This window comes from Gopherus evgoodei, chromosome 8 (assembly GCF_007399415.2).
Source record: "Gopherus evgoodei ecotype Sinaloan lineage chromosome 8, rGopEvg1_v1.p, whole genome shotgun sequence".
In the NCBI taxonomy this organism is placed as follows: Eukaryota; Metazoa; Chordata; order Testudines; family Testudinidae; genus Gopherus; species Gopherus evgoodei.
The window spans coordinates 55,301,269-55,323,769 of record NC_044329.1 but is presented as its reverse complement, the minus strand read 5'-3'; the positions used below and the strand labels follow the sequence as shown (position 1 = coordinate 55,323,769).

The following is a 22,501-nucleotide window of genomic DNA, read 5'->3' as shown; positions in this document are numbered from 1 at the left end:
GGACGATGAGGAGACCCCCGGTAGGAGCGGGTCCATGGGGGGCTCCGTCTGTACCAGCGCCTCCGATCCTGGAGGGAGCTCAGGGTCCTGCTGGTTAGATTGGTCTTCCCCTGTCAGAGAAGGGGGAGGGCAAGACAACGAGGCCTCCGGAGCCCTGCGCTCAGATGTCGCTGGTTGAGATGGAATGTGCTGAGGGCCCTGGGCTTGATGGTACGCCCAGGGTGTCCAGAAGCCCCACTGCTGAGGTCCCTGATCCTGCGGAGGAGTGTCATGGAAGAGGGCCACAGGTCTGTCCGCGTCCAGGGCGTACATGCTGTTTGCCTGCGATGAGACAGACAGCTGCCAGGAAGGCCATGGTGGGGCCGAACGTGGCTGATAGGGCTCCCTCGGTTTCGATGTCGACGACCTCCTTGGTGCCGGGGACCGGTACCAGGAATCGTACCGGTCCCGGGATCGGGACCTGTCACCAGCACGGTGCCGGGAGGTCGACCGGGGTGCTGACCGCCGACGAGAACAGCTCCTGGAGTCTCGGTGCCGGTAGCATCGACTCGATCTAGACCGGTGCCGGGAGTAGCGAGACCATATGGAAGATGACTGGCACCGCGAGTACGACCGGTACCGCCGGGGGAGAGCGGTGCCGGGACTGCGAGCGGCGCCTGGAGCGAGAATGTCCACGGTGCCGGGACCTCGATCGGTGCCGGCTGGACGAGTCCGGAGACGGCGCCCTCATTGTCGCAGGCTTGCCTCTAGATAAAACCCGCACCGGGGGCACCGGGGGTTGAGGCTGGGCGGGCTCGGTGACAGCAATTAGATCCCGCGCCGAAGTGAATGTCTCTGGCGTCGAAGGGACCAACAGCTCAACCCCGGATCTTATAGGGGAGCTAGGCGGAACCGGACTCGACGGACCTCCGGGGCCCGGTGTCAGCGGAATCCCTGCTGGTGGTGTCGCGGCAGAGGTAGGTGCCGGGCGCTCCGCTCAAGTCTGCGAAGATGGAGTGGCAGACTTCGAGGGCCTTGCATCGAGTCCCGGTGCCGGGGAAGGTCGGTGCCGGGGCATCTTTCCGGTGCCGGCACGGAGCCGGCGCTCTGCGTCGGGGCCACAGGGTTAAGTGCCGCTTCCATCAGGAGAGTCCTTAACCTCTGGTCCCTCTCCTTCTTTGTCTGAGGCTTAAAAGCCTTACAGATGCGGCACTTATCTGAAATGTGCGATTCCCCCAGGCACTTCAGACAGGAGTCGTGGGGATTGCTTGTTGGCGTCGGCTATTTGCAGGCCGAACACTGTTTGAACCCCGGCGAACCAGGCATGGGCCCGGTGCCGGGTGCGGGGGAGGACTACAGCCCAAGCCCGCTAACTAAGTATATACAGCTATACTAAAATTAACAATAACTAAAAGTCCAACTACAATTTACTAACTATCTACAACTATGAGAACAAAGGAGAGCTAAGGACGTGGAGGACAGCTATGCCGCGCTCCACAGTTCCAAATGACCGACACGGCGGTAAGAAGGAACTGAGGAGCAGGTGGGCCGGCAGGGGTATATATCGAGATCCATGCCGGCGCCACTCTAGGGGGCGACCTGCCAGCCCACTGGAGTTGCTAGGGTAAAAAGTCTTCCGACGAACGTGCATGAGCGGCACACACACCTAACTGGAATGGATATGAGCAATCACTCGAAGAAGAACTGCATGGATCACTTATGCTTCTAGTCTCAATTTTGCAGACCACCTATTATGTCATTTGTAACAACAATATCCCTGTGGTGAATGTAGTCACTGCTCACTTGAACAAATATTTTCCTTTTCCTTTAAAAAGAAAAATCACATGATTTCCTTTTGCAATTTCATTACCATCCATTCTGTTCCTCTTCCCCTCCCCTAAGATTCCCTACTGTCTGGTCGTCCAATCCTCCTGGTGGTCCTCTCCCTCTATTCTATTGGAAGTCGTGCTCAGCTGATTCATTTCCTTTTCCACAGTAGAGTCGTTGCCATTAATATAAACGTTTTTGTATTTCTGTAATGACTAAGGCCCAGTCAAGACTGTAAAACGCATAGAAAGGCACGGTCTTATTGTTTCATTGATTCCTTGTGCATCCTCATCTATCTGTATCTACCTGTTGTGTCTTGTTTTATACCTAGACTTGGTCTACCCTATCTACTTATGCCAGTATAACTATGTGTAGATTTTCCATACCCCAGAGTGATGGAGTTATACCGACCTAACTCCTGGTGTAGACAGCGCTATGTCGACCGGAGATGCTCTCCTGTCGGCATAGGTAGCATCTTCTTTAAGCGCTACAGCAATGCAGCTCCAATGGGCAGTTGCACCACAGCAGTGCTGTAAGTGTAGACAAGCCCTTAGGCTGTAAGCTCTTTGGAGCAGGAATCTGTTCCATGTCTGTAAAGCACCTAGCACAATGGGGTCCTAGTAGATGACTGGCACTACCAAAATACAAATAAATATTATTAATAGTTTTCAGTCTAATTTACAGTCCCATTGGCAATTCTCCCTGGTGGCTGAAAACTTCAGCCTCAGGGGTGCTCCTGTCTCCTCTCCTCCTTCTGTGTAGCAGCAACCCCTAGTAGAGGCAGCTTCTAGCCACTTTTACAGGGATCCAGACCATTTGCTGCAATGAAGAGCATCGATGACTATAAAACCAGCTGAAATTAAGAAGAAAAGTCAGCCGCACCAGGTGACGAGCTAGTTCTTCATGGCACAATAGCAATTTACACTTCATATTGATAACCAGTGCCTCATTTCACCAAAGGCAGCAACAGTAAGTAGCAGTAAGGTATTTCACTACCAGCAGCTAGTAAATGTGATGCATTCCTTTTTCAGTAAAGTTTTGTAGTTAAATATTTATGAAAGTGTTTTTAAACAAGCAGTACACAAAATAGATGTGTGTGTGTGACAGGAAGAATGTGATCTCTCCTTATAGTCCAAGGTAGTGTACCTATTTTCCAGCAAGTATCTTGATTACAATTAATTCCTCCTGCTTAAGTGAAAGCAACTTCACGTTAATTAGGCCCAAATTCAGGTTTTGTATAAAGCAAGTTTCTACAAAGCCTAAAAGGAATCTATTGCCAAGACATCTGAAAAATTTTAATGCATTTTTTTAAAGGAACAGCTTTCCTCTAAAGTGTTTTCAAGTATCAATACCACATATGAACCAGAAATAGATTATAAACAAACATGAAATTGATTATTCTATTTTCATGGTTCAAGCTGACAAAAAAATGAAGAAGTGGAAACAAACAGTGAATAGTGAGAAGTAAATTAATTTTTAAAAAGTCTTTACTTATCTCAGACATCAGTTACAACGCAAATAAATCTGCAATATCTATTTTTAACTCAACAATGTCTTTTTAATGAACCAAGATGATTTTACATATGGTGTGGGAAAAAGGGCAACAGTGCAGACCAACATTAGAATGCAGTGATGCATCCCCAAATCCCTCCTCCAGCTGACATCAGTCTTAGTAATCCATCATATTTTAAAATACCAAATACTTGAAAGACTATTTATTTCAAAAGAGCTCATTATGATCACTGTTGGCCCCCCATATTCATTATTTTTAATCTATTCATACTGATATGTTTATTTGGTTTTCTGTGTTTCAACTTTAAGAGAATGTTATCATGTTACTGCATGTTTTAATTATGTTGCAGTGCCCTGAAGGTGGCACGCTATTAAAAATTAATCAGTGTGAATATGTTTATTTTATGTATTCATTTTTATATCAAAATGGAAAACACTTGTCCTGACAGGTCCTGTTATTTTCTAGTGCACACAAAAGCTGTTATAAGATTATTAAGATTGCAAAGTTAACACTGAAAAGCTAGGAAATGTCAGAATTAAGGTTGCCTATGCAACCTGAATTTAGGCCCGTTTCTGCTTATTCTTTATGATACATGTTTAATGTACATGATTAAACACTATTTTTTCCATGTGACCCCCACTTCATTCAGCGTACAGGATGGACCTGCTGTGGAGATATGTAGAGGACCTCTGCTTCATTTGTTGCAGAAGTTGGAAGGACTGCAGTGAATGAGGCAGGGGATTGCAGAAAAAGAAGGGATGATCTCATGGTTAAAGGCAATCAAATGCTGGCCCAGAGAACTGAATTCTATCCCTATTCTCCCAGAGTTCCTGTCTCATGTCAGGCAGGTCACTTACACCAAACCTCTCACACATGGTCACTAATTAGATGTTCCTCATTTTCTGGGTGCCTAAGGTGAGACTCTGGAGTTTGATTTGCAGAAGCATTGAGTGCTCACAGCTGCAACTGAAGTCAGTGAGAGCTGTGCTTTGAGCACAGAAAGTGCTATGTAATGAAAAGTACTCTGAAAAGCAGGTCCTAGGTGCCTCAAACTGGGGACCCAAAATTAGTGGACACCTTTGACCTTACTGTCTGTGCCTCACTTCCCCATCTATAAAATGAGAATAATACCACCTTCTCTTCACATAGGGAAGTTGTAAAAATGACAGCGTTTGTGAAGTACTCTGATACTATGTGATAAGCACTACAGAAAAGTCCATGAATGAATTAATAATTCTGTCTTCAGAACAGGGTTTGAATAGTGTCCAGCAAATGAGGCTTAAGGCAACATAATGCACAATGAAAAATAAAATAAAATATTGAATAGCTGCTCATTACATGAGCACCTTCCATCCTGTTCACTTGTGCATGCAAGGGTCATGTGAAAAAATAGTACATGGTCGTGTAATTAAAGACTGTATCATAATGCATACACATGAGGAAGACAAATTAAGGGTGCACAGGCAACATTAATTCTGGATTTTCCTAGCTTCTGACTGCTTCACTGTGCAATCTTATCTTCCTGTGTGTAGCATTTGTGTGTGTAATCTCCTAGATTTTTAAAAGGCAAGCTGAAAAACCGCAAATTCCATCATGTGGCATCATATTGTCACTCACATAGGTCGTCAGCAGGGCTGGAACCATTAGATACACCACAGAAACCTCTTCCCTTTGAGCTAATAGCGTAACTGATAGCATCAGTAGGTTGTTATCCTTTATATGGATCAGCACTAGAGGTAGATGAGACACTTTGCCAGTGGGTTCCCACAGGTATTACTGACAGCAGAGGACAGGTGAGACTTAGGGATCTTGGTTTCTAGTCCAAGCTCTGGAAGGTAGCACATCTAGTGGGCACAGATTCTTCTGTCCCTTCAAACCTGTCTCAGTCCCATCTCTTTCCTCCCTAGCACCTTGTCCTGGTCCCATTCTCTTCACTCAGCCAGTCGCAGTCTTCAGCCCTCAGGCTTCTCCTCCCAGTCCCAGTGTCCTTGCCCAGTCAGTCCTAGAATCCCTTCTGGACTCTTCATCCCAGTCCTGCCCCCCAAGCACCTTACTCCCAGTCCCAGTCCCCCGCACCCTGTCTCTCTTCTTCCCTCTGTATCCTCATTAGCTTTCAATCCCAGTCTTCCTCCCTGGGCTCTTTGGCCTATCTCAGTGTCTCTCTCCAACCTCCTAGCTCCTTATAGCAGTTGTTTTACCCAGCCACTCCCAGTTCTCTTGCCTCAGAACTTTTGGAGATCCTAGCTGCTAAACCAGGGGTCTCAAAAACACAGCCCGAGGGTCGCATTGTGGCCTGACATAGACATTGACTCCATCGGCAGCCAAGCTCCCCTCTCTCCCCGCGTGCCATGTCCCTGCTCCTCCACCTAACTCCCAGTGCTTCCTGTTGCCAAACAGCTGTTTGGCGGCACTTAGGACTTTCCAGAAGGGAAGGGGGAGAAGTGGGAACGTGGTGCGCTCAGGGGAGGAGGCGGAGAAGAGGCAGGGCCGGGGCCGGGATTTGGGGAAGGGGTTGGAATAGGGGCAGGGAGGAGGTGGAGTTGAGGCAGAGAAGGGATTGGAATGGAGGCGGGGCATTAGAGTTTTAAAAAAGTTAATACATTCACTTTTAATAGCATACTATATTACTCTTTTTTTTTTTTTTTTTTCACTTTTGACTATACTTTTGTATCGTTGTATGGAAAGGTTTCAGTGATGTGGCCCTCGGGCCAATGAACTATTCCTCATGTGGCCCTTGTGATGATTTGAGTTTAAGATCCCTGTGCTAAACTCTAGGAAGTCTCTATTGAGTATGTGTGTACTGATTTTTCCAAGGCTTATAACTTGGCCAAATTTGGGTGGATTTCTATAGGGAAGGCAAAAAGGCATATTCTTAACACAAAGGCAACCCCTCTGTCAAATTTCTCTTGCTCTAAAGTCCTTGCTCTACAGCCTCTCAAAAAAGTGCGCCAGAATTTTTCTATATGGGCAAAACAATGTATTTTTTCCTAGCCTTGATTTCAGAAACGCCCGAATCATTTTGGCTGAAATTTTCTAAGAAAATTCAGTCTGAAGCAGATATCCAGCATGGAAAATTGCAGCCCAAATGGTTAAAGTTTATCAAAACTGCAAGCAACTAAACACACGGGTATTATAATGGAAATATCAGGCAACCTTAATAGATTAGTATTACCAGCTCCACCTATAATATACTATGCCAGGTGTTAACTTTTTTGCATTGGAGGTGGCCGACACTTTCTGTTGTTTGTATATAGGCGCACACAAATTCTAAATTCAGGATTAATTTTAATGCAAGTCATTTGCTGTCAGAGGAATTCTGCTTCAATTTTCTCCTTTTCCATTTTTTAAAAACAATTCCTTACTGGTAAAGGTTGTCAGGTAGAGCAACTAAGAGGATGATAAATTACATCCTACAGAGCAGATAGAGCAGATAAAGCACAGACATACAACTCCAGTGCAAGCTTCCCTACAATGAAGGTGGCATTCTGACGCTCACAAACTGCAGAATGTCCCTGGATGTGAATAACTAAGTCAAAGTATTCCAAACAGAGGTTCCCCAAGTCAGTAACATCAGCTTCATTAAAAGTGAACTGATGAAAAAAACATGTTTAAGATCTCATTCATATCAGTAGGCATGCGTGTTTAAGTACAAAAAACTAAATATGGTTTAAAACAAAGGATCTGAAAGATCATTTCCTCCAACTTCTAAGACCAGATTTTCAGGTTCTGTATTGCTTCTAGAACAGTTAATGACATCACAATTTAGGAAACTTTGTTCATTGCTGTACACTGAAGTGATCAACTTCAATATAAAAACCCTCCCACAGTATCCTGAAGTCACCGCAATTTCAAATATTTTCAGTTTACTTAATTAGATTTATGAGTTAATTTACTGGGTTGCAAAAACACAGAGTATGAGAAATGAATTTAAACACAAGACAATGTATTCTTGATATCTTCAATCTTACCTGACTGTGTCATGGATAAAGACTCATCAGACCAACTGTGGGATACTTGATGGGATTTCACAGGTAAATGCAGCTGTCCTCCAGTTCTGTGGCTTCCTTTGATGGAATCCTGCTTTGAGATAGATGTACTGCTTTTTGAAGGAGACTGTTCAAAGACGAAAGAAAAAATAAGTAACTACTTGTGAAGCTCAATTTAAAAGTATGAGATCATCGTCAACAGGCGTTAATTACAAGGAAGGAAAGTATTATCTAGTCATAAATCTTTAGCAATAACAAATAGCTAACTACCTATCCAGATACATTAACATAAGCTTTATCTTTCTCAGTGTGTTATGCATTAGAACAAAACTACCTAAAGTAGCAAAAGCTGACACTTATCTTGAGCTGGACCTCAGTAATTGTCTTACATGGTCTAGTTTATTGCTATACAAGAAAACTTGTATGCTTCAGATTAGAATATTTGTTGATGCAACCACACTTCTGTAAAAACTGCTGCCAAATATATCTGCTAAACTGAAAGGACATCTCTCAATATGAGGAAGTGCAAGGCATTACCCTGTATCAACCACCACAACATGGACTCAACTTTCAGCCAGGCATAACTTCTCTTAAGGGCAGATTCTCTTCCAGATATCTATTTACAGCACTAACAGTATACGTGTCACAGCCCTTTTACCGAGACAGAATACAATCTTTGGCACATTAGATGTTATACCGCACTAGCTCTTCAGCTGCACATTCTAAATGGACTTTCCCAGAGGAAAAAGTATTTGTAAAACTCAATGTAAGTCAAGATGAGCCGTGTCTCCACAGACAGTGGCTGACAGCATCTTCAGCCTCACAGCTTAATCCAGGTGTAAAGCTCAGAGAACAAGAATTACCATGATGCAACTTACAAAGCCAAGCAGACATAATACTTGGAACAGAGTAGAAAAAAGATGGTTACTCCCCTTTGTAACTGTTGTTCTTCGAGATGTGTTGCTCATATCCATTCCAGTTAGGTGTGCACGCAACTCCAGTGGGTCAGCAGGTCGCCCCCTGGAGTGGCGCCTGATATATACCCCTGCCGGCCCGTCCGCTCCTCAGTTCCTTCTTGCCGGCTACTCCGACAGTGGGGAAGGAGGGCGGGTGTGGAATGGATGTGAGCAACATATCTCGAAGAACAACAGTTACAAAGGTGAGTAACTGTCTTTTCTTCTTCGAGTGATTGCTCATATCCATTCCAGTTAGGTGATTCCCAAGCCTTACCTAGGCGGTGGGGTCGGAGAGGGATGTCGCAGAGTGCAACACGGCGGAGCCGAAGGCTGCATCATTCCTAGATTGCTGAACCAGGGCGTAGTGGGAAGCGAAGGTATGGACAGAAGACCAGGTTGCTGCCCGGCAGATTTCCTGAATGGGCACGTGAGCAAGAAAAGCAGCCGATGAGGCTTGAGCCCTGGTGGACTGCGCAGTCACATGGCCTGGGGGGGCGTGCACCAATTCATAACAGGCGCGGATGCAGGATGTTACCCACGAGGAAATCCTCTGCGAGGAGACGGGTAACCCCTTGACACATTCCGCCACCGCAACAAAGAGTTGGGGGTTTTTGCGGAATGGCTTAGTTCGCTCTATGTAAAAAGCGAGCGCCCTACGGACGTCCAGTGAGTGTAGCTGCTGCTCCCTGCGAGTTGAATGGGGTTTTGGGAAGAAGACAGGTAGGAAGATCTCCTAGTTAACATGGAAAACCGATACCACCTTGGGGAGAAAGGCTGGGTGCGGTCTCAGCTGCACCTTGTCCCTGTGGAACACAGTATACGGGGAATCTACCGTGAGGACCCGAAGCTCCAAGACCCATCTTGCTGATGTGATGGCCACCAGGAATGCGGTTTTCCATGAGAGGTAGAGAAGGGAGCAAGTCGCTAATGGTTCAAATGGAGGGGACATGAGCCAGGTCAGAACCAGGTTAAGGTCCCAGGTAGGGGCAGGGCAGTGAACCTGGGGGTAGAGACGCTCTAAGCCCTTAAGGAATCTAGTCAACATAGGGTGAGAGGACACCGAGTGGCCATCCCCCCCTGGGTGGAGATGGCTGCCAGGTGAACCCAGAGAGATGATATCGCTAGGCCCTGTGCTTGAGGGACCAGATGTAGTCTAAGATATTAGCAATGGAGACCTCGGTGGAAAGGAAATTCCGTTCCGCGCACCAGCAGGTGAAACGCTTCCATTTGGCCGAATACGTCGCTCTAGTGGAAGGCTTCCTGCTGCCCAGGAGCACCTGCCGCACTAGGGTAGAGCAACGGAGCTCAGACCGGGTCAGCCATTCAGAAGCCACGCCGTGAGGTGGAGCGATTGAAGGTCCGGGTGACGGAGCTTGCCATGGTCCTGAGTGATCAGGTCTACATGAAGGGGCAGAGGGAAAGGGTCGGCTATGGCAAGGTCCAGCAGCATGGAGTACCAGTGCTGCTGGGACCACGCTGGAGCTATCATGATCAAGCGGGCCCTGTCTCTGCGCACCTTCGATAGGACCTTGTGGACGAGCGGAAACGGTGGAAAGGCATAGAGCAGGTGCGTCGTTCACGGAACGAGGAAGGCGTCTGCCACCGAACACGGTGAGAGGCCCTGAAAGGAGCAGAACATCTGGCATTTCCTGTTCCCGCGGGATGCGAAGAGGTCCATTTGGGGAAACCCCCACCACCGGAAGAGCGAAAGAGCAACGTCCGGGCGAAGGCACCATTCGTGGGAAAGGAAGGACCTGCTGAGATGATCCGCCAGCGTGTTCCGAACCCCGGGGAGAAAGGACGCGATGAGGTGAATAGAATGGGCTATACAGAAGTCCCAGAGCTGTAAGGTCTCTTGACACATGGGAGAGGATCTCGTGCCTCCCTGCTTGTTTATATAATACATGGTCGTCGTGTTGTCGGTGAATACCGAGACACAACGGCCCTGCAGATGGTGACGGAATGCCTGACAAGCAAGGCGGACCGCTCTCAACTCCCGGACGTTGATGTGGAGGGATAGCTCACGAGATGACCACAGGCCTTGGTTTTGCAGGAGCCCGAGGTGAGCCCCCCAACCAACGGAGGAGGCATCTGTTGTCAGGGACACCGAGGGTTGGGGTGGATGGAATGGGAGCTCCGCACACACCACGGAAGGGTCCAGCCACCACTGGAGGGAGTCCAAGATGCCCTGGGGAATTGTGACAACCATGTCGACTGGATCTCTGGCCGGACGGTATTGAGCGTTGAGCCAGGACTGGAGGGGTCTTAGGCGGAGCCTTGCATAGTTTGTTACGAACGTGCAGGCCGCCATGTGGTCCAGGAGGGTAAGGCAGGTGTGCACCGAGGTCAGGGGCGCTGCTTGCAGTTTCCGTATGATGGCTGCCATAGTTTGGAACCTCGACAGAGGCAGAGAGGCTTTGGCAAGAGTGGAGTCCAGGGTGGCGCCGATAAGCTCTATCCTCTGTGTGGGGACTAGCGTCGATTTCTCCACATTGATCAATAGACCTAGGCTTAAGAACAGCTTCTTGACAATGCGGAAGTGCCTGAGGACTTGTGCCTCGGAAGTCCCATGGATAAGCCAGTCGTCTAGGTATGGGAATACGTGTATACGACTGCGGCGAAGGTGGGTGACGACTACAGCCATACACTTGGTGAACACTCTTGGGGCTGTAGATAGGCCGAACGGGAGGACCGCGAATTGGAAATGTTGCCGGTTGACCACAAACTGGAGGACACTCCTGTGGGGTGGGAAGATGGCTATACGGAAGTAGGCATCTTGCATGTCGAGGGCGGTGTACCAGGATCCAGGGATGGGATAATGGTCCCCGGGGATACCATACAGAACTTCAACTTTACTAGGTATCTGTTGAGTTCCCTCAGACCGAGAATAGGTCTGAGACCTCCCTTCACCTTGGGGATTAGAAAGTAGCGGGAATAAAACCCCTAGCTCCGCTTGAACTCGGGAACCTCCTCTATGGCTCCTTTGGTGAGGAGCGCTCGCACCTCCTGTAGGAGGAGTTGCTCGTGAGAGGGGTCCCTGAAGAGGGATGAGGGAGGGGGGTGGGAAGAAGTGTTTAAAACAAATTGCAGGTGGTATACAAGTTCCACCGTGCGTAAGACCCAGCAGTCCGATGTTAGTTGGGACCACGCAGGGAGGAAAAGGAAAAGACGGTTGGAAAAAGGAGGGGATGGATCCATCAACGAAACTGGTACAACGCCCTTGGGCGCACCTTCAAAAGGAAGGTTTCGGCCCGGAAGAAGGCTTGGACGGGTTCTGGTTTTGGCCTCCTTGGTTGCCGGATTGTCTGCGGCGACCATTCTTGCCTCGCCGTCTGGCGAAGTCTTGCCTCTGCTGGGGTTGGGGGTAAGGCTGGTGTTGTTGCTGCGGCCGGAAGGGTCTGCGCTGGGTAACGGGTGTATGCATCCCCAAGGAGCGCATAATGACCCCATTGTCTTTTAGGCTTTGCAGCCTAGGGTCAGTTTTGTCGGAGAACAGGCCTTGGCCGTCAAATGGGAGGTCTTGGGTGGTATACTGGAGTTCCAGGGGGAGGCCGGAGACCTGCAACCATGAGATACGGTGCATAGTAACGTCAGATGCCAGAGTACGTGCAGCTGAGTCCGCGGCATCTAGGGAAGCCTGCAGAGAAGTTCTCGCGACCTTTTTTGCCCTCATCAAGGATCGCAGAGAACTCCTGACGTGCTTCCTGAGGGAGCAGCTCCTTAAATTTGTCTGCTGCGGCCCAGGTGTTATAGTTGTAGCAGCTAAGGAGGGCCTGCTGATTGGAGACGCGGAGCTGGAGGGCCCCCGCAGAGTAGACTTTTCGGCCGAGTAAGTCCATGCGTCTCGCCTCCTTGGATTTTGGGGCCGGGGTCTGCTGACCATGTCGCTCCCTCTCATTCACAGATTGGACGACGAGGGAACAAGGGGGAGGGTGGACATACAAGTATTCATACCCCTTTCAGGGGAACAAGTATTTACGTTCCACCCCTCGCACAGAGGGGGGAACAGAAGCCGGAGACTGCCAGATGGTAGTGGCGTTGGCTTGAATGGTTTTAATAAATGGAAGGGCAACCCTAGTGGGGGCATCCGTTGACAATATGTCCACCACTGGATCTTGTATCTCTGAGACCTCCTCGGCCTGCAGGTTCACGTTCTGTGCAACAAGCCTGAGGAGGTTCTGGTGCGCCCTAAGGTCAAGTGGAAGCGGGCTGGTAGATGATGTTCCAGCCACAGCCTCGTCCAGAGAGGATGAAGAGGAGAGACCTGGGAGGAGCGGGTCTGCGGAGGGCTCTGCCTGAAGAACTGCATCCGACTCCACAGGGGGTTCGGGGTCTTGAGGCTGGGACAACCTTTCCTCCGTGGGAGGGGGAGGAGGATGGGAAATTGTGGCCTCAGGAACCCTATGCTCCGAGACATTGGAACGTGAGGGACCTAGCTGAAGGCCTTGGACTTGATGGTAAGCCCAAGGCGTCCAGAACCACCACTGCTGCGGTCCATGATCTTGAGGCTGGGGTTCATGGAACAAGATGGCAGGTACATCTGTGTCTGGGGCATATAGGCTATCCGCCTGAGAGGACACAGACAGCTGGCGGGACGGCCAAGGGGGGGCCGAACGAGGCTGGTATGGGTCCCTCGCCCCCGTTGGTGGAGACCTCCTTGGTGCCGGAGACTGGTACAGGGAGTCATAACGGTGCCGAGATCGCGACCGTGACCTGCCACCAGCTCGGTACCGGGAGGTCAACCAGGATCGGGAACGCCGATGGCGTGAGCGGCTGCAGGAGTCTCGGTTCCGGTAGTGATGACTAGAACCGGAGCGGTGCAGAGGGTACCGGGAGGTGGATCTGCGCCGTGAGTACGACCGGTACCGCCGTGGTGAGCTGTACCAGGACTGTGAGCGGCGCCTCGATCAAGATCTTCCACGGGACCTGCAGCAGTGCCGGGACCTAGGTGGAGATCGGTGCCGGCCCGCTGACTCCAGGGACTGAGGTCTCATGGCTGCCGGCTTGCCTCTTGACTGAAGAACCCGCACCGGCGGTGCCGGGGGTTGAGGCAGAGCAGACTCAGTCATTGCGATAAGGTTCCTGGCCGACGAGAATGTTTGTGGCGTAGAGGGGACCGCCAGCTCGACCACGGGTCTCAACGGGGAGCTCTCCAAGACCGGACTCGACGGACCTCTCGGGCCCGGAGTCGACGGAAACACTGGCGTCGAGGCCGCGGCAGGAGTCGGTGCCGGGTGGTCCGCACGAGTCTGCGTCGCAGGAGTAGAGGCAGCCTATGTTCTTCTGTCGGGACCCTGCGCTGGGGAAGGCCGGTGCTGAGGAATCTTCGCGGTGCCGGCACGGTCCGGTGCTGGAGTGGTGTCAGCACTCGGTGCCGAGGAAGGAGGGTTAAGCGCTGCCTCCATAAGGAGAGTCTTTAAACGATGGTCTCTCTCCTTCTTGGTCCGCGGCTTGAAGGCCTTACAAATGCGGCACTTCTCAGATATGTGCGATTCCCCCAGGCACTTTAGGCAGGCGTCGTGGGGATCGCTCGTGGGCATTGGCTTTTTGCAGGCCGAGCATGGCTTGAATCCCAGCGAACCGGGCATGAGCCCGGGCACTGGGTGCGGGGAAGGGCTAGAGTCCGAACCCACTAAACTAGATACAATAACTAATTGACAACTACGAACTAATTACTCTACACACTAACGATAACTATATACAACGAGTGAACAAGGAGAAGCTAGGTACGTGGAGGACAGCTATGCCGCGCTCCACAGTTCCAACAACTGACACAGCGGTAAGAAGGAACTGAGGAGCGGATGGGCCGGCAGGGGTATATATCAGGCGCCATAGCGGCGCCACTCCAGAGGGCAACCTGCCGACCCACTGGAGTTGCTAGGGTAAAAATCTTCCAACGAACGTGCACGAACAGCGCGCACACCTAACTGGAATGGATATGAGCAATCACTCGAAGAAGAAGCTGGCATTATATGCTGTAACCTGCAAGACTATGTGTGAGGCACAGCTGTGTTCCTGATGCTATGGAATACTTCCTGTGCCTGATGTAATCGTGACAAACTATCATCCATCCAAGTTACACTGGTATTCTGGAATAGAATTCTACTGATTATGCTGCGTAGCCCCACTGGCACATTCAAAATCTGTTGTAAGTCTGCACACAAGTTAAAAATGCTTAACTGACCCCATTCCCAAACAATTTTTTTCCCCTAAAGATTTTAAAGGAATTATGTGAGTACAATATTTATTGACACCCTTGGATATAGTATTACAGCTACAAAAAGTCTAATCTCTGTGCAGAAGGCTTTAAACGGCTACCAGAAAGTTTATTTTCTATTTCTCTTCTGATGGTTCTTTACTAGTACTAGAACATGTAAGTGTAAAGCATAAAGTTCACTCACAAGCTTGCCTGGTGAGGTAGCAGACTCTAGATCCTGTGAGTAAACCATTTCTTCAGTACGTGTACTATGATCTGGGCTTACTGGCTTCCCTTGGTCCACAGCCTCTGATTGGACAGGTTCACCAGCTGGACTGCCAAGTTCTTCTGGGACAGAGCTTTCACTGTTTACATGAGTATAGGAAAGCACTGGAGACTCCTCTTCACTGGCTGCTTCTGAAATGAGATAGTAGAGGTAAAAGAGAGCACTTAGTATAGTCAGCCAAGCAAGAACTTGCACTATTTACATAAATCTAAGGTAGTTCTGATTACTGCATTTGATCAAACAAACTCTGTCACAAGCTGTGTTTAAATGCCAGATTGTACATTAAAGAAACAAAGAGGGTGAGGTACTATTTGCACCAGCTTCTGTTGGTGAAAGACAAGCTTTCAAGTTTACACCATTCTGATTGCATAGTGTTACTTCACATTATATGGTACTGAATTGTTTAACAAGGAGATATTTAATTAAGGAATTTCAACAAAACAAAATGCCAAATGTTAATAGTGGCTGCTGGATGCCTAAAACAAAGGATTTCAGCATATTCTAAATTAACATTTTCCAAGCTCTGTGGTTCTTAAACATCTTCCAACATCCCCCAAAGACAGGCTCCCCTATTCAATTACAAACCTCAGCAGTCACTGATATAGTGAAGTCAACTGCCAGAGATCAATGCTGGAGCATGGAATATGCCTATGGAAATAATTCCTCACCCCTCAACAAAACTGCATGGTTAGCTGTGACTGGTTGAAAACCAAATCCTGAGTTCAAAATTCTATGCTTCTCGTGAAACAGTTGAGGACAAACCTAAAACAGGGTAAACAGTGGGAAAATGTTTCTTGCACTATTTTAGATGTTATGATTACATCAACTCTTGGCAGATGGCAGACAGAATCCGGAAATCAGGACTGAGTTATAAAATTCCTGTTTTCTAACTTTTATAGGATATAGCGTACTATTGAAAAAAGCCTTAGAAAATTACTCAATATTGGGGCAGAGGCTAGGGAAAGGAATCACCTCAGTCCATTCTCCAGGCTGACTGTGCTCCAACCCTAGTAGGTAGATAAAATTAGTGGAGGGAATACAAATACATTTACTTTTTACATTCAACACACTGGAGTTTTTGTTCACTAAAACTTTGTATTTCACCATTCTTTTTCAATTGTCATACAGCTGTGTGAGGTCAAGTGGAGTTTGCAATGATGAGTGAAACTGACCATAATACTGAACTGCCTCATAGATTCAAAAGATGTGCTTTATTTTGGTGAGGGGAGAAAGGAAAATTAAGATCCTCTAGGACAATCCTTGAAGATACAAGTATTTTCTTCACTTAGACTCCCTGCCCTCTATACCTCATGCTGAAGCTACAAACTGCCATAGGAAGACTGAATGAGACTCATTTTGGGAGCTGCATCAAAGCAAGTTTATTTTGCATACAGAAGAACCTTTCATACAAACTGCATCCAAAAGTACTTTAGTCATGTATAGTTGCAGAGTCAATGACATAGCAAGAGAAAATAAAAGTCAAAGGCAGGGAAGATAAACAGCTTTTCACTGATCTGAAATACAAATTGTGAGGCAGGAGAAGGCTCCCTCTGATGGCACGAATTGTAGTAAGATGGCTGGTAGGGAGATAGAAGAGAACAGCACTGAAATGAAAAGGGGATTTAAGAGGGAATGTCTGTGAGGCAGGCTAGGTGAAAGACCATGGTATTTGTGTTTTAAAAAGAAAAAATAAAATTTAAACTGGATCATGAAATATATGAATGACGTGGCCACGCTTCTCTATACACATGAGATGACGGGCAGTGGACAGTGGCACTGTACAAATACTAAAGTTTGACGAGCTGGCACCTGGAGCCAATAGAGTTGCAGCAGTTAACGCAAAAAGATAAAAGATATGGATTAGAATAACAGACACAAATAGGCACTGAGACACATGGATAAAGTTGCAGAAGCGGTTTCAGGTGTATTTCAAGATACAATATGTAGAATATAAAGAAGGGTACAGCGTCAAAGATGTCAGCAAGATAAGGCCACTGGAGGCCAAAAGCTTTGAGTTGAAGAGAAGATGGAGTGGTGCTTGAGAAAGCTCATCTTGTGTAAGAGAAGCAATTCTATCAGAGGTATTTAGCGTTGGAAAGTTGAAACAAAGCAACACATTTACTTGGTCAATGCGAGAAGTGAGGGTGAACAAAATCATTAAAGATATACTGTTGAATATCAACGTAAAAGTGGTAGCTAAGGTTAAAGATAATAATAAGAGGTAGAAGATAATAAAGAGCAGAGGACAGAAGACAATTCTGTGTCCAGAGAGGAACAATCACCACCACACATGAAGAAAATACAAAAATATGAGCTTACCAGAGGCTAATAGTTTATGATATGCTATGTTTTGCCCCAGTCATTATTTGCATTGGGTCACTCTTTGAGCAGGACATGGTTTTACCTTTGGGTTCAGCCCTCTGGTCCCCCAGTTCCTTCTTGGCTGTTTTTGTTTTGAGTCTCTCTTTGTCCCAAGCAGCTAAGGCTTGTTTCTCCATTCGACGTATCTCTGCTTCCTCTGCATCTAGACGGCGCTTCCACTCCAGCAGTTCTTCAGCATGTTGTCGCCGCTGCATCAGCTTCTGTTCTCGCTTAGTCAGGAACCTGATAAACATATCAGAAGACAATGGGAAAACAGTCTACCACAGCCAAAAGACCCAATGGCAAGATGCTCTTATCATCACAATGTATAGACTTGTATAAATAGAAGTCATTTTCTAAGTCAATATCAATGTTGTGACGGTCCACAGATCTCCAAAAAACTATATAATAAAAGGAGGCAAGTGACTTACTGTTACTACTCTGTAGGACTTATTGCTGTTCATTGACAAATTATGTAGAACAGCACAGAAAAAAAAAATCAGAAACGTAACATATCTTCCAATTCACATCTTTCCACACATTTCCTTTCTATAAGAAGTGGGCAAGTCTTTAACGTAAAAACTATGATGGCAAATTCTTAATGTAACAAGAGGCCCACCATTTTGAATTTTTTAAATGCCTGTCCCCTTCAAAGAGGTTCAAGAGGCTCACTAAGCAGAAAGCCAACAAAGCCATAATTAAGTTCTGGTCACTTAGGATAACTCTGAGGCCCAGTTTTTATAATACAGTATGATAAGCAGATATTAATCTGGAGGGAGCTAATCACCTACAAATTTTGAGGATTTTAAATACTGTAGTTATACATAGAAGGGTTACTCACCAGTAACCAATTTGAACAGATTGTCTGTAGTGGTCCCCATTCCTGGGCATGCAAAAAGGCTGCTGGCATTAAGTCAGAACCTCTAGAAAACAGTGACCATTGGGATCGTGAGCATTCTTTTTCAAGGATCCCAACGTTCTCCCAACTGTCCTCACTGGTATAGAAGATACTGCAAACCTAAATGTCTCAAGTTCTTTCCAAATACACAAGCAACCATAAGAAGAGAGCATATGGTTCCATGCTGACGATCCACTTGAAGAACTATACGTACTGATAAGAAACCCTTCTTTTAATATTGTCTGTCTGGATCCCTGCTCTTGGAAATTTTGTCTTTGCATGCTTTCTTCCTACATTTAACTACATGGAAGCTCCAAAATAAAAATTAGATTTTCTGAATAATTATATGAAGATATATTTTCAGAAGCCATCAGACATCCAGGGTGTGCCACAGCTTATTTTTCCTGCATTGAGAAATGGAGGTAGAAGGAAGGTAGAGCTATATCTTGGGCTCTGTGGAACACTGACCACCTCTGAAGGGGATGAATTTCTCCTCGGTTCTCAACATTATTCTGTCCTTGGGGACATATTTATAATTCACATGTAAAGTACTCTGAATCTCTTATACTTGGCATGGAGATGTGATTGGTATCATTAAACACACTAGGACTAAATCAGTATAGAGAAACTTAGTTTAATTGTTCAAAGGGATGTGAAATGAGGGATTTTAAGATTAAATTGAGACTCCATGTTGGACATATTAATCCCTTTGGAGGTCTGAGCTTCTTCAGTACTTTGAAAAAAAAATATGATATGATACATGCTGCTGGCCTATAAGTGATCCCTCTACCTGGCAGCAAACAACTGAATTTAGGGCCTATGTATCATTTAAAGTCCTAGTACAAAATCCCTGGATAAGGCATCTTGAGGGAACTGTAATTGACAATACTTGGATCACTATGGAGTCCACATTTGTTTCTTCACCAAGACTGTTTAACTTTTTAGTCCCTGTTTTCAATTACGCATGTCATAGCCATTCCAGTTAGTCAAGTAGGTCCTTGACCCAGAAACTTTTATGGAGACCAATTAGGTGACAATGACCTCATTACGGTAACTACCTCTGTCTTGCTTCATTCAGCAGCCAGGCTGATGTGTTTCGAATTCCCAGTTCTTTGTGGCTGACTGGATTCCAGAAGTATGAGTCCAATTGTCATAACAGTCAAAAGGTAGTTAAGTAAATGTATCAGCAGTGAAAACCAAAGTCTCATCTTCCAGTGGGGTGCTAGAACACTTCCACACTAGCATCCATTTCCTGGACACCATGATTAGCTTAAATAATGGAATCCTACAAATGACTATACACAGGAAACCCACTGATCACCACGCTTACCTCCACAGACCCAGCAACCATTCCAGACACACCAAATAATTTGTTATTTACAGCTAGGCACTCAGATATCACATAATTTGCTCCAAAGAGAAAGTCCAAGATGCACACCTAAACACATTTAAAGTGGCTTTCACTAAACAAGGACACTCCACCATAGAAGTAGATCACATCATGGAAAGGGCCACCCAAATACACCGGGAGGACCTGTTTAATACATAAAAGAAAAAAACCCTGGCTGAGCACCCCTAGTTGTTACGTACCACCCCACACTGAAACCCTTATGGGTTGTAATTGTTTGATGATACTCCATATTTGATAGGGACTGCATCCTGAAAGAAACCCTTCCTGAACCCCCTTCTTCCAGCCTTCAAACAACCCATCAACCTTGCCCAGCTCATCATCAGAAACATGCACCTCACAGACCAGTACACGCCAACTCAAAGAGGCACCAGACCCTGCCAGAACAAGATGCAAAACCTCCAGACACATCTCCACTGTTATGATGATCAATATCCCTCACAACACATATTCAAGATTCATGGGTCCTACATATGTTTATCACATGTGGTGTACTTTATCCAGTGCATCAAATGCCTCATTAACAACTAAGTGAGTGAAACCAGACAATCACTGCACTCTTGAATAAGCTCAGATAGAAAAATCACAGAAGATGACAAAACTATCATATCATCCATGGGGGAACATTTTTCACACAGCGATCACTCCAAAGGTGATTTTTCAGTACTTGTCCTCAAGGGAAACCTGCACAATACCTCCAAAAGGCAATCCTGGAAACTTACTTTCATAACTCTGCTAGCTACCAAAAAACATGCACCTAACAGGGATACTGGTTTTATGACTCATTACAACTATTTATAATACTGCACTGTCTGCTATCCTTAACTGCCCATTTCAAAAGATATTATCTCACTTATGTTGTCTCTCATATTCTTGGACCAATATGGGCTACAAGACCACTGCAAACAATGGGGTGCCACTAATATTATGTTCTCTGGCTCTCTGTTTTCTGAATCATTTTTATTAGAAGGGGAACAGAAGGGAAGGTGTATAAAAACACCCTTTGGGCACTGCTATGACAGGCATCTGTTGCAATCGCCTTTGAATAAAGTCAAGTATCAGGGGGTAGCCATGCAAGTCTGTATCCACAAAAACCAACAAGGAGTCCTTGATCAAATTGGCCCTGTCAACACTGGTTCTCTATTTGAGAGGTAACTCCCTTCTCTTCATGTCTCATTATATAATGCCTGCATCTGTAATTTTCACTCCAAGCATCTGAAGAAGTGGTTTTTTACCCATGAAAGCTTATGCCCAAATAAATCTGTTAGTCTTTAAGGTGCTACCAGACTCATTTTTTTGAATAAAGTGTTATCTTGCTGCTGCTACAAAACAGACTGATGTGTTAAGAGTCAATGAGCATATTATCCATTGGAACAAAGCAGGATTCAGAGATAATTTTCCTGGTACAAGGTCTTCAGATTTAAAGCCAATCACATAAATGATCAGCTAAATTGGACAGCCAGCTGGTTAGTAGATTGTAAAAAGTTCCTCTGACCCCCATGGAACAGGATGAAGCTCAACTCCTTCAGCCTACCCTAGTCTATTTAGGTAGGCCACAGAGGTGACATTTGCTATCTTTTTCCAATTAAAGAAGACAGTTACTTCTCAGTATATTTTAGTAACTGGTAAGAAAAGATTGGTAAGAAGCATAGAGTGGAATAAGATGGCATAATCTTTTTGAAACCAACCTCAAACACCCATCTGCCTGAGGTAATTCCAACTCTATGATTCATGAAAAATAAAGAAAGAAGTTGGTTCCCTAAGCAGAAAGGAAAATAACCTGTCACATTTATCATCTTAAGGCTCTTCCATGCATATTAAATTTGCTGCCTCAAAAACCATGCCTAGATGAGGGGCTGCCAAACTATATGGAACATGTACCATGGGTAGTACATGAGCTTGATATTCCGTCCATTCACTTCATACATTTTTTTTAAGTTAGTGGTACATGAACCAATATGCTTTGGAAGCCACTGGCACAGACCACCAACCTGTAGATAAGTTCCTTTATCTCTGCTAACTAAAGTTTTTTCTGCCTGAATGACAGTTTCTGATGGGTGTTTCTCGAAGTGTTCAGATGATTGCTCTGCTGCACTTGGATACTGGAAAGTTAGCTTTTTCCTGTAGGAGGATTAATCCAGTCAAAAATTTCCAAGATCTAGAATCTTTCTCTCTTCCATTATATAATTTATCTTCTCATTAAATATGTGGAGAACCTCAAAAGGAAGCTATTTCTACTTGCTAGAACATCTTGTGGAATGTCTGGGCTCCTTAGACATAATTCACTGCTAAGTCACTGCTAAGACTACCAAATGAGTTGTGACTAAGAAATCAAGCCACATGAGAGGCATGCTTTGCCTCCTTTTGATCTTCAGGTACAACTACCCTGGCTTCTTTTTTAAACTATTTTGGAAGCTTGTCCATTAATAGGAGAAGTCTGTCCCAGGCAAGAAATTTTACTGTTCAAATATCACTTGATGAATCCTTATTCTTTTCTGAAGCACAGCAGAGGAATACAATTACTTCCCCAACATTCTGATCATGATGGGTTAACCCTTCTTTGCTTTGTTTTCTAATTAACTGAAGAGTTTTGGGATTTGGTGATTATCAGCAGGGTTAAACGTCTGTGGGATAGAGGTGGATGGTAGTTAGAGGTTCTCAGAAGGAATAAGGGGATAGCTGCTGTGTTCTGCTGGAGCTGAATGATAGTATACAAGTAGTGAGATGACGTTCCATGGATTATCCAAATTTAAAATATACAACTCCTCTGCCATTCTGCTCAATAACTCCTGAAACTTCCTAAAGTCATCAAATGGAGACATAAAAGGATGGTATGTATGCACAGACTCATCAGCTGAAGAGGAGGAAGCAGCAGCTACTTGAATGATTATTCTCTGTTTCTTCTTTATCCTTCACACAGGGGAAAAGGACTGAGACTGCTGGGCCAACAGGTCCAAGGCCATGTGGATTTCTTATGATTATTTCAGAAGGATTTTGCATAGATGCCTGATAGGTTTGAGAACACTGGAGCAGACCTTAAACTGCATCCTAGCTTGATCTTCAGAGAGGTCAAAGCCTCCATAACTTATTT

At 46.0% G+C, this 22,501-nt stretch overlaps 1 protein-coding gene across 8 annotated transcripts in view; it reads right to left on the bottom strand.

The window, feature by feature from the left end:
* CEP350 (centrosomal protein 350) overlaps positions 1–22,501 on the bottom strand; it is a 172,147-nt gene that overhangs the window by 30,739 nt on the left and 118,907 nt on the right. For all 8 annotated transcript variants that reach the window (XM_030572799.1, XM_030572802.1, XM_030572804.1 and 5 more), the window contains 3 exons: positions 17,148–17,347; positions 14,663–14,874; positions 7,288–7,432 (listed from right to left, as the gene is read on the bottom strand). In XM_030572799.1, the coding sequence (XP_030428659.1) occupies positions 7,288–7,432; positions 14,663–14,874; positions 17,148–17,347 (557 nt within the window). The remainder of the gene's footprint in view (positions 1–7,287; positions 7,433–14,662; positions 14,875–17,147; positions 17,348–22,501) is intronic.